This window comes from Myiozetetes cayanensis, unplaced genomic scaffold, assembly GCF_022539395.1.
Source record: "Myiozetetes cayanensis isolate MyiCay16 unplaced genomic scaffold, myiCay2020 scf2-11, whole genome shotgun sequence".
Classification (NCBI taxonomy): domain Eukaryota; kingdom Metazoa; phylum Chordata; class Aves; order Passeriformes; family Tyrannidae; genus Myiozetetes; species Myiozetetes cayanensis.
Window position 1 is genome coordinate 68,532,647 of NW_026087411.1, and position 12,810 is coordinate 68,545,456.

Below are 12,810 nucleotides of genomic sequence, written 5' to 3' on the forward strand. Positions count from 1 at the left end.
CATACAAATTATTAGTCAGTTGATTGAAGAACTTGCTGATTTTTGCACAGGAGTCAGCAGAGCTCATTTGAAAGAGCTTTAAAATCGATTTGAAGGGGGAAAGGGATAAAACCAGGCTCACGAGAGATAAGCCTGGGAGCATCACACCAGTGTTTGAGAAACAGTGTCTTAGCAAAGTCTTTCAGTCTGCTGTCTCAGTGGAGGTAGGGGATGGAGATCTATGTGGCAACAAAGACAAGAAGATTGTTAATGTGTTAGAAACCACAGATGTGCCCAAGAATGGTCATGTAGAGATTAGGCCTTCCCCCCCACCCCAAAAAAGGGGAAAAGGGATCGATAACCCAACTGAAGTGTATCTACAGCAATGCACGCATCTCGGACAACAAACAGGAGGAACTGGAAGCCATTGGGCAGCAGGAAAACTATTACATTGTTGCCATCATGAAAACATAAAACATGATGGTCCAACCTGCACAACTGTAGTGCTGCAATGGACAGCTATAAGCTCTTCAGAAGGGAGAGGCAAGGAAGGAGAAGTGGTGAGGTATCCCTGTTATGTTAAGAGAGTGTTTCGATAGTCTGCAACTTATTGATGTTGACTATAGGATTGAGTGTTTGAGCATGAGAATCAGGGAGGTCAACAGGACAGATATCCTGCAGGGGGTCTGTTATAGACCACCCAACCAGGATGAAGAGGCAGATGAAATATTCTGCAAGTAGCTGGGAGAAGTCTCGTGATCTCTAGGTTTTGTTATCATGGGGGACTTCAACTTTACCACATGACTGTTGGGAATACAACACAGCAGAGAGGAAACAGTCTATAAGGTTCCTGATGTGTGTGGAAGAGAACTTTGACACAGCTGGTAAGTGAGTCAGCTAGGGAAGGTTGGACCTGTTGTTTGTGAACAGAGAAGGACAGGTAAGTGATGTGATGGCTGGAGGCCATCTTGGGCACACAGATCACAAAATGATAGAGTTTGTGGGTTCTTCGAGAAGTAGGGAGGGGGTTCAGCAGAACTGGCACCTTGGACTTCAGGAGGGCAGACTTCATCCTGTTTAGGAGACTGGTTGAGACAGTCCCTCGGGAGGGGCAAAGGAGTCTAGGAAGGCTGGATATACAAGAAAATCCTAAAGGCACTGGAGCAGACTGTTCCTGTGTGCTGAAAGATGAGCCAGTGAAGGAGAGGGACCAGCATGGATGAACAGAGAGCTTTGGCTGGAACACAGGGGAAAAGAAAGAGAGTGTATCACCTTCAGAAGAAGTGACAGGCAATTTGAGAGGACTACAAGGATGTTATGAGTTTATGCAGGAAGAAAATTAGAAGAGCCGAAGTTCAACCAAAACCTAATCTGGTTACTACCATAAAAGACAACAAAAGATGTTTTTAGAAATACATCAACAACAAAAGAAATGTTAAGGAGAATCTCCATCCTTTATTGAATGCAGGGGGGAAATACAGTGATATAGGAAGAGGATAAGGCTGAGGTACTTATGCCTTCTTTGCCTTAGTCTTTAACAGCAACACCAGTTGCTCTCGAGGTACCCAGACCCCTGAGCTGGAAGACAGGGAGCAGAATGAAGCCCCCAGAATCCAAGTGAAAGTGGTCAGGTGATGTGCCACACCACTTAGACACACACTGGTATGGTGCCACATGGGTGACATCAAATGCTTCCTGTACTACTTGTGGTATGATCAGGGACAAAGCATGATACCCAGTGCAAAATGGTGGAGTTCTGAGATGAGCTGACTTAAATTCTTCCCTTGGTTCTCTTACTGCCAAGTACATTCCAGTTATTTCTCATGGTTAAAAACGTGGAGGCACAATTATCAACTTATACAACTCACGTATTGTTTCTGTTTCCCCAAATATTGAAATAAAATTGCTGTGCAGATTCCTATGGAAAATGGTCATCAAATGTATGTTATACTTTGTTTTTTTCAATAATGTGCAAGTCTAACAGAAATACAGTTTAGCAAATGCTCATTCAGTGACTGTAGCATGGCTATCCATATATGTTGTTGCAGCCTGTTGGATGTTTATTTTTGCTATAGATAAAAATAAAAAGTGCTTTACTTTCAACGATCAGGGCTAAATGAAGAGGAAACATGGAAAAGTGTCACTATATTTGATAGAAAATATAGAATCATAGAATGTTTAGGGTTGGAAGGGACCTTAAAGATGATCTGGAGATAAAAAAAGTCATTAAAATATACATTAACAGCTATTTATTTTGGAAAACTGGTTTTCTGAACTTTAAATTCAGGAAATATAAATTTGCATTTGCACTGTTTTAATGCACACATGTTTGTTCTGCATTTTTGAAACTATAATGATTATATCCAAACTGTTTTGCAGTATCGCGTGGAGTCTGTGATGCTGCGTATTGCGAAGCCAATGAATTACATTGCTGTGACGCCCAGTGTCCAGCAGCGAGCTCAAATGAAAGCTCCACAGTGTGTTCCCTTAATAATGGAGCCAGAATCCCGCTTCTACAGCAATGCTGTTCTTGTCTTAGATTTCCAGTCGTTATATCCTTCCATCGTGATAGCATACAACTACTGTTTTTCAACCTGCCTGGGACATGTTGAAAACTTAGGAAAGTAAGTTGTTCTTCTTTTCTCAAACTTTGATTCCATAGAGACTTTAATGTCTTTTCTAAGATACTGAGAACCCTTGGGTTTTACTGGAGAAAATGGGCAGGTATGAATAGCATCATTTTCTGTTACACAATAGGGATGATAAAAATCTACCATGTGGATGCGTGCATAAGCACACATATACATATACACATCAATATGTATTCTTAATTAAATATAGAATTAGACTGTGTTCTGTTAAAAAACCAACAGACAACTGTGTGTGTGTGTGTGTGTGTACATACACTCTTGCATTATTGTGGTGATGCTGGTTTTTAATATTGCTTCAGAATAAGTTCATGTAGATCCACCACCTATCTTCAAAACTGGACTAGTACTATTCCTTAATAAATTATTGTAGTTCTTTTAACAGTTGTAGTTCACTCTGGTCTTAACTATTCAAAAGTAAAAGATACAATTAGTTATTCTCATGAATAGATGTGTAGCATCTTTTATTGAGCTTACCAGTTATCCTGTTAATTGGAAAAATTTCTCTTTATAATTACCTCTGTAAAACAGTATTTTGAAGAATGGGAAGACATGTGCAGTAATTGCCAGGTGTCACCATCAGCCTTTTAAGTTTCTGATTTGAAATTCTGAGTTTGTAGGAAGAAAATTTGTGGAATGTGGTACTTAGTAAATATGTATGGTTTCCATAGGGCATTACTGGATGAATACGTGCCTCTACTAACTCAGCATGTGGAAAGAATTCATTAACATAGAACAGACTTGATAAATTATGCATGCATTGGAATTTAGCCATTTATTAGTACATTATTCCTAGAGCCTTTTGCACGTGGCTAAGAAATATGAAATAATGTTATGTTTGTTTATAGCTGACTTTATTCTGTCCTTGCTGGCATTATCAGCATTTCAATGTGAGCTGATGCTGTTGCTTGATTGGGCTGTAAATGAATGACTTGTCTTCATATATAACTTTTCTCTTTATTAGATATGATGCATTCAAATTTGGCTGTACATCTCTCAGAGTACCTCCTGACTTACTTTACCAGATTAGGCATGATATCACAGTGTCACCCAGTGGAGTAGCTTTTGTCAAGGTAATTATAGTAGTGTTCTTTGACAGGTGTTTTCTCTCCCTGTTAACTGCCTAGCTTAAGGTCAAATTGATACTGTAGTTTATATTTTGTTACATTAAGAGCAGACAGAAAGGGGAGGTTCAATCTCCCATTTCCCAGTGTTTTTTGGTATTTGTCAAAGCGTTAAACTTCTGGAAGTTCAGGAAGTAAAATGTCATCTTTAGTTTTTCCTTTTTACTGAAAGCTTATTTCGTCTATAATTAAACTGTATTTTAGATGTGTAGTTTGGGGATCAAACAGTAATTATCTGTATGTAACACTTCATTCTTCTTCTGCCTGCAGAATGCTTTCCTAGAAAAAGAGTCATGGTTTGGGAGATAAAACTCCCTGACTGTTGTTCTCATTTTGTTTCTGCTGGCTGATTTGTAATGGGTATGGCCTGGAGTTCTTACAAATAGTTAGCCAATCACCAGCATATGTGTATTTAATGGAAAACAAAAAACTTTAAGTAAAGAATATTTGCAGAATTTTTAAATGACAATATTCCTTCAACATGTAATATTTTGAGCATTAACAGTGTTGAAGTCTCATTTTAATTAATAAGATTATCTGAACAGTGCATTAGCAGGGCTGATGAAAACAACAAAAAGCTGTTTACTCTGCCCTTAAGAGCTTTGCCTGTATTCTAGGTTCCTTGTATTATTTGTGGGAAAAGCAAAGCTGTTGGCGGCTAGGGCATCTTACTAATTAATTTGTCTTCCTGACAGAGGTTAACTAACAGTTCTGGGTTTTGATTTTACTGCTACCTGTTTAGGTTAGGTTTATAAACATTTTTTTCTTTGTTCCCTTTGTGGCAGCCTTCAGTAAGAAAGGGTGTGCTGCCGAGGATGCTGGAAGAAATCTTGAAGACTAGGATAATGGTCAAACAGTCAATGAAGGCTTATAAGCATGACAAGGCTGTGACTCGAATGCTTGAAGCTCGTCAGTTGGGTCTAAAGTATATTGCTAATTTTACGTTTGGTTATACAGCTGCTAATTTTTCTGGAAGAATGCCATGCATTGAGGTAAGGGTTACAAATAAAAATGCATAAAAAATGTGGGAAAAGTACTAGTCAGATAACATATTATTATTATTATTGTTGTTGTTGTTATTGTTATTATTTGAAACATACTTAAACTAAATACCTTTAGAAAAGCTGTTTTTATGTGTAATACTGAAAATCAGGAATTTAGGATTTATTTGTTTATTTTATTTATTTTGAAAAGAAATGTCTAATTTCTTTTCTTCCCATAAAGAGCATTTGAAATTGGCATTTCTGTAGAACTGTCTCTGAAGGTGGATTGGATTAAAGTTCTAATAGTGGAAATAAAATAAAACATTGTAGCTGTTTCGTAGTTTTTAGAGGAATCAACAGAATCCAAAAACTAGAGAAAATGGTCCAAAACAGTCTTGTCTTACTTCTTAAACTTTAATATGTCTAAAGATATTTAAACAAAATTTTTCTTTATTTTAATTTGTAATAATTTTTGGTCATTATTCCTTCAATTCTTGTTATTTTGGGGTAATTTAGGCAATGTTTTTATTTCTTATATGCATTTAAACCATGAAATAAAATATGTTGTCTCAATATAGTAATTTTCATATACAAATTAAAGACAATTAGGCTATGTTTACCATGAGCTAGTATTTGGTTTAACAGTAGAATAAAGCTTTTCAATCTGTCTTTAACTTTGCAGATTGGAGATAGCATTGTCCACAAAGCCAGAGAAACATTGGAGCGTGCCATTAAACTGGTGAATGATACAAAAAAATGGGGTGCTCATGTTGTGTATGGTGATACAGACAGGTAATTAATGGTCTACTTCTTGTAATGTTTTAAAATCATAGTAGTTCTTTGTAGATAGATTTTTTTTTTGTCTCAAAAAGGGGAATGTATGATGCTGAAAAGAGTAAATGGACCCTCTTTGGATGTTGCTTACTGTCTTGCAGAATATGCAAAGTAAATAATATCCAGTTTCCTCAAGTTTCTATTAGACTCTTAGAACTTGAAAGGTTACCTTTCTTTTGAAAATTATCTGGAACAGAAAGAGGGGGGGAAATAATATTTTTTTCAGTTGTGAATTAAATATAAATCTAATTTACCAAATTACTATTTTGTGCCCATTTCTCATGTTGCTTTTATTTTAGAAAATTGAGTATTTTTAACATAGTAGGTAGGCATTGCCCCTTGAGGAAGGCACTATTTTAATCTTCAAAAGTGGATACAATTCAGAAGCAGCCATCAGAGCATGCAAAGATATTATTAAGCTGCCTGAAATACATCATATAAATATCTCCCCTTTCTCAGTCAATCTTTCATCTAAATGGATACCCATGCTCTAGGTATATCCATCTCTCTTCAACACTCAGATATTTTTCAGCCATTAGGAAACAAAGCTTGTCTGGATGTCCTTCTGTAACAACTTTGATTTGATAAAAGACTTGAAATTTCAAGGATATTGAATTCATGGTAGTTTCATTAAAAAAAACTCTTGGAGAAAGGAAGTAAAATCCTATTCCTTTCTTTCCTGGGAACTCAACTTTTGCAGTGCCTGGGAGTGGTTGTGTTCCCTGCCTCAGCAGCTAGTCACAGCATTTGTCAGGCATTTGGCACTCCTCATTCATACTGCACACTGAAATTTCTCAGATTTTTGGCTTTTCTAGCTGAAGGAAGGGAATACAATTGATAACAAAAACCCTGCCTTGCTACCCAGCAAGCTATAGTTTATAATTTTCAGGAACCAGGTTGAACTGATTTCCACTTATTTCCTACGTCTGATTTCTTGTAGCATGTTTGTACTCTTGAAAGGAGCCACGAAGGAGCAGTCTTTTAAGATTGGTCAAGAAATTGCTGAAGCTGTAACAGCAACAAATCCCAAACCTGTTAAACTGAAGTTTGAAAAGGTAAAAGGAAAATACTTTGCTTTGAGTATGTTGGGTGAAAACACTGTTATTTAAAAAAAAAAAAAAAAAAAAAAAAAAGTGAAGATAAAAGATCTTTCTGGATCCTAATGTAGGATAAGGATATACAACGGTCATGTACTGTGGTGTTTCTTTGGGTGTATATTGCAAACTCCTTAATGCCTCAGGGACCTTGTCAGAGGAGCACTGCAGCATCAACAACAAAAAGAAATATTCCTACTTTCACATCAGGATGCGTGGTGGCCTGTTGTGCTGGTAGCATCAGGCAGTTTGAAATTTTTGTCTCATCAGTTTTTGGAAACGTCTCCCTTGGTTTGGCTTTCCTGATTTCCTTTTATGACAAGGTAACCCCCCTAGTTAATCAAGGGAAGCCAGTTGATGTAAACTTTTTGGATTTCAGCAAAGCTTTCAATACTGTCTCTCACAGGATCCTTCTGGACAAAATGCCCAGCACACAGCTGGATAAACACATCATGTGGTGGGAGAGCAGTTGGCTCATGGGTCGAGCACAGAGGGGTGATGGTGAATGGGGTGACATCAGACTGGTGACCTGTCACTAGTGGGGTTCCACAGGGCTCCATCTTTCGCCCTGTGCTCTTCAACGTCTTCACAAATGACTTGGATGGAGGATATTTTCAAAGTACATACCTGACTCAACAAGTTCAGTCAGAATTTGTAAGCAAATTGCCATTTTCCATGGAAAATACAGTAGAAAAATATTAACAAGAAAAGTCAGAATTCCTGTAGAAGGCACAGCTTTTTTTCTGTCACTGAGTGATGCACAGGGACCCTTTCCACTCTGAGGCATTTCTCTGTCATTAAGCTGAAGGATTAATTGGCCAGAAAATAAATCACTAGGTGCAAGGATACACTTGAGAAGATACCTGAGTGCTTCACTTTTAAATGCCCTTCTTCACCTGTGGGTCAAAATACTGAATACACTTTCTAGAGTAGTTCCTAGCATAGGAACAGGAAAATGCCTCAAAGCCAGAGAATCTGTTCAGAAAGATAGGACACCTATGTGCAGGACCCTCTTCAGCCTGAGGCAATCCAAACCCACTGCTCCCTCTTCAACAAAAGCCAGGAAGATGTGCTGTTACCCTAATAACACTGTAAAGAAATCATTCTCCATTCATTCATTTTAAACTGGTCAAGGAATACTGACACAATCAAGAATGAAATAAGAGGTTGGAGAAAACAAACAAACAAAAGAGACCATTACACTAAAAATCCATTCATGAGAAAACCATTCTCCAAGCATAGGCATTAAGAAAGCATACTTTCCCCAGATGGAGATACGAACTGATTTTTGGCATCTCCTAATTGGATAGAGTTTGAAAACAGAAAGTTCTAAGCACTACCTTTCCTGGGAACATTTTCTTCTCTGATGTTTAAAATGAATTTGCCTTAATAAGAAAGAAAGATAATGGAGTTACATTAGAAATAATGATAGGTATAGTGCAAAAAAGTAAGGGTACTTGCAACAGTTTATACTGTCAATTCTCATCTGAGCTTCAAGTAGATGAAATATGAAGTGGTTTAAGAATGGAGCTCCAGAGAATCCCAGCTTCCTCAGCTGTCCTTTAACAGTCCTTTGATCCAGTTTATCAGTTTTAATGATTTAACAAAAAAAAAAAAAAAACACAGCAACAAAGCAAAGTATTTCTTAGGAAGCCCTCTATGTTCAAAGCCACCTTATATTCTCAACACATGCCAGATTGGGCTATCTTCTTTCTAAACATTTCAGGTCTACTTACCATGTGTCCTGCAAACTAAAAAGAGGTACGTGGGTTACATGTATGAAACATTGGACCAGAAGGATCCAGTATTTGATGCAAAAGGCATAGAGACAGTCCGAAGGGACTCCTGTCCTGCTGTTTCCAAGGTAAAATGTTCATAGATTTCTTCCTGAGTGAAATTATAGTATTCTGTTATTTCGTGTTTATTCTTGCTCAGAGTTCTTAGTCCTTTAGAGTTGTCTGAGACCTTCATCTGTTTTTCTAATATGAGCCATTTGAAAGATAATTTGATCTTTCACAGCATTATAAGGACTTGCATTATTTCATCACCTAAAAACCCCATAAAAAGCCCTTGGCCCATGTAAGTTCTCTAAAAGACCATTCTTGATCCTGTTCACTTTAACAGGAAGTAAGTATTAACTCCCAGATGAGTGAGACACTGATACACCTGCTAAATAGCTCACTTATATAAATCTAGTTTAGCTAAGAATTCATTTAAAATAAGCTTTCTTACCTGTTTATTTGAAGCTGTGTATTGGGAGGCTGTAAAGAAATGGCTCCTGTTATTAGCCAGATTAAAAAAATTTTATGCCAGTAAGAAAGGTAACCATGTAGGAGGATTTACTGCTCTTTTTTACTTCTCTCTCTCTTTTTTTTTTTTTTCTTGTTGTTTGCTGAGGTGGTCAGAAAGTCATGGCAAAATGTTTTAGACGACAGGGAAAAACATCTCATACTCTGGAAAACCTCTGTAATTGCTGAAACAGTCTTAGTGCTGGAGTATGGATGATGTCATGAAAGATATGTCAAACTGAGAAAAAAGTTGTCTGGTAATGTGCTTACGAATGTCCTCGAGTGGAAGTGATTGCAACCTATTGTCATATTAACATTCCAGTTCACCACTGGTACTTTTTCTGAGCAGTGTATTGTATTCATATTTCCATATAATTTACTGAATAAATTGGAATTAATTGTTTTTACTTAAACATACATGGTTTTCTCACCTTTCTCATTTGGTTAAAAAGATACTTGAGTGTTCTATCAAGCTGCTATTTGAAACACGGGACATAAGTCAGATCAAGCAGTATGTTCAGAATCAATGCATGAAGCTACTGGAAGGAAAAGCCAGCATGCAAGATTTTATCTTTGCAAAAGAGTACAGAGGGAGCTCAGCTTACAGACCTGGAGCCTGTGTACCTGCCCTGGAAATCACCAGGTAATGAGATTAAGAAGTGCTAATCATCGATATTTTTTATCTTGACCTTTGTGCTGACAAGTTAGGGGTAGGAGATCAAAAATATTTTTTATCTTGATCATACTGACACATTATGAGTAGATCATTGATATTCGTTCCCTTGACCTTTATACTGTCAAGTTATGGGTAGCAGTGATGTCTCTTATTCCAATACTGTTGCAGCAGTTGTCCCTGACTTTCTTCTGTGTGTGAAAAGAGATCAGGCATGAGATGGTCCTAGAAAGCCATTTCATAGTCCTGGAAGCAGCCACACATGTTCAAGAGCAAAGTCTTGTCCGGATGTTGTTAACAGTGTGTTCACTTCTGTTAGTTATGTTTTGGATTTTGTGTAAGGCCTTGACTCTCCACCTGTCACAGATATTAGATATGATAAAAATGGTAATAGTGATGTCTCTCAGTGCTGTGAAATGCATTACCAGGCATAATTTTTCATTTTTAAAAATGTGCCTTACTTGAAGTTAATATTTCATTCGATTTATAATGTTTATTAGTGATAAATAGTGTGAGTTGGTACATTTTGCCACCTTGCTTAATATAAAAGGTCTTCCAATTAAACTATGCTTTTTTTAGTAAAATAAAATCCAAGTCGAAACTGAATTGTCCTTTGCTTTCTGAGCAAAGGACAATTCAATTTGAAGCAGGTATCAATCTACTGAGCAAGCAGTCTCAGAAAGCAAAGGACAATTTGACCAGAAAACAAATTCTAGTTGAGCTCTTTTTAGTTCTCTGTCTCCTCTTTATTAAAATATTTCTTTAAGGAAGGGGTAACTAAAAAGCACCCTGCATGCAAATCCAAGTGACATGAAAGAGAATGTGTCTTTAGGGCACGTGTTCCAAGTTCTAAAATTTAGGTCTGATCACGAGATAAATTAAAAATGAAACAGTTTGGTCCTGAGCTTCTTAATAGACGTTAACTTCAGTCATCTGGAAAGCAACTGATACAATCAGATGGGGAAGCTTACAGCCAAATGAATTTGCCTCTGGATGCATTGTAAAGGCTGTTTTTTAAACAGGAGAATGCTTGCCTATGACCGTCGCTCTGAACCACGGGTCGGGGAGCGAGTGCCCTACGTCATTGTGTACGGCATGCCCGGCCTGCCCCTGATACAGCTGGTGAGGCGGCCCATCGAAGTCCTGCAGGATCCCAACCTGAGGCTGAACGCCACGTACTATATCACCAAACAGATCCTGCCCCCGCTGGCCAGGGTGTTCTCACTTATCGGCATAGATGTCTTCAGCTGGTACCATGAGTTGCCACGGGTAAATGTTTTCAAACAGTTAACAAGTGCAGCGCATCTGTACGGGGTTTGGCTTCACTGTGGCTTTTAATGGAATGAGGTTTATATGAGGCAACAGCAAAGAGTATTTTACAAAGCAGTGTTTGATGCTCAAATATGTACTCCTGATTCTTAGATCTTCTGTGTGTCTTTTTCACTTAGTAAATCATTTTTTTCAGCCTGCTGTTCTGTGCATCGTTGATCACACAGTCATATTCTGTTTTCTGACCCCTTTCATAGTTTATGAGAATGTTTCACTGTGACTGTATATTTTTAGCAGTGTGTCTATATGCATCTGTTTGGCATAAGAGATGTTGGAAATCCTATTTCCCAAAAAGTTCTGAAGATCCTTCCTCTGTATAAAAAATGTGGTATGCCCCAGCAGCAGGAAAACTTCAAAAATTTGTATCACTAGAAATTTTAAAATAGTTATATCCAAACCTGACCTTCCTAAAAGTTAAAAAAGTCATTGGGATGCAGGAAGAGAAGTGTTAGATAGCTGGATTTTAGTTTGTGATACCCCTGACAAAAAAGGATAGCAAAAGACAGTGTATATGTGTTACTCTGCTCAGTGTGGACTTCAGCAGCATAGTAGTACCTCATGTTTCCCAATGCAGACTTTTAATATAGCCTTGACTGACTTCAATTCTTCTTTTCTCTACTTTTCCAATGGCATTGTGACAGTCGCCTTAAGTATCTCCAATAAGCTGCTCTGAAAAGGTAAAAAGAGCCCTGGCTTTCCACAAGGCCAGGGAGCACCAAGGAAGTCACAGGGAGCAGAGTAGCAGGAGAGAGAAGGGTAGCACAAAGCTTAAGTCATGCAGCAGCAGGAGCAAGTGCAGAGAACAAACTTCCCTGGGTGACAGGGCAGTGGTGGAGCCTTGTCCAAGGAAATCAGAGCATGAACTAGTGCCGTGGACCAAAGAACCATGGCAGCTCTGTGACTAGAACTGCACCAGCACAGAAACTCTAAGGCAGGCAGAATCTAGAAGGCAGTCACTGGGGCTGCAGACAGGGCATGTTTGGATGTCAGTCAGATCAGCAGCTAAAAAAGGAACAACTGCAGGAGGTGGAGTTTAGCATGTGACCAAGGATTTCTTTGGTTACTCTATCTCTTCTCTGGTGAGGTTCCCTGTGAAATAAATGTAGGCGTGGGCTCTATTCACTTCAGGGCCGATGGTGCACAATGTTGCACTCTTCAGCATGATGTAATCCACATTCATAATTTGTGTATGAACCCATGTTCTACAGGCTGTCTTGAACCTTCTTATTCCTTAAAAAAGAAAACAAAAAACAACTACGTAATCTAGAAGTAAGGCAAGCTGCTCTCTTGAAAGTTCATTACCTCTTAAAATATTTTTCTTAACAGATTCAGAAGGCTGCCTCAGCTGCCCGCACTGAGCTAGAAGGACGCAAAGGCACCATCTCCCAATATTTCACAACCTTACACTGTCCTGTGTGTGATGAACTGACCCAGTATGGGATCTGTAATAAATGCAGAAGTCAGCCACAGCATGTGGCAGTGATTCTCAACCAAGAAATCCGAGAGTTGGAGCGTAAGCAAGAACAGCTGGTCAAGGTACGATTAAAGCATTGTCATATGTCTGTCAACAAAAGACAGGGCTGAAATTTCAAAGCAGGGTGTTACCGAATACTCACAACAGAAATAGGAAGTACAGTCCGGGTGTTAAACGCACTGCAGCTTGTTTGCTTTTCCCATTGCTGTCACAGGCAGCATAGCAGCTGTTACGCTCCTTAACTTTGTGTAAAACTGAAGGCAAAGAGACATCTTCAACATCTTCAGAACAGAAGATGTTTTTCTCATTTTCTTCTTTAAGATCATCTTGTATCGTTTGTAGGTGCCTTTTTATAATGACAGTGGTGGAGAGCTGTAACAGTAT

The 12,810-nt window shown here is 38.3% G+C and overlaps 1 protein-coding gene across 2 annotated transcripts in view; it reads left to right on the forward strand.

Moving 5' to 3' along the window:
• REV3L (REV3 like, DNA directed polymerase zeta catalytic subunit) overlaps nt 1–12,810 on the forward strand; it is a 120,313-nt gene that overhangs the window by 104,258 nt on the left and 3,245 nt on the right. For both annotated transcript variants that reach the window (XM_050315855.1, XM_050315856.1), the window contains 9 exons: nt 2,359–2,603; nt 3,592–3,700; nt 4,537–4,743; nt 5,417–5,526; nt 6,509–6,623; nt 8,389–8,526; nt 9,403–9,593; nt 10,646–10,892; nt 12,279–12,488. In XM_050315855.1, the coding sequence (XP_050171812.1) occupies nt 2,359–2,603; nt 3,592–3,700; nt 4,537–4,743; nt 5,417–5,526; nt 6,509–6,623; nt 8,389–8,526; nt 9,403–9,593; nt 10,646–10,892; nt 12,279–12,488 (1,572 nt within the window). The remainder of the gene's footprint in view (nt 1–2,358; nt 2,604–3,591; nt 3,701–4,536; nt 4,744–5,416; nt 5,527–6,508; nt 6,624–8,388; nt 8,527–9,402; nt 9,594–10,645; nt 10,893–12,278; nt 12,489–12,810) is intronic.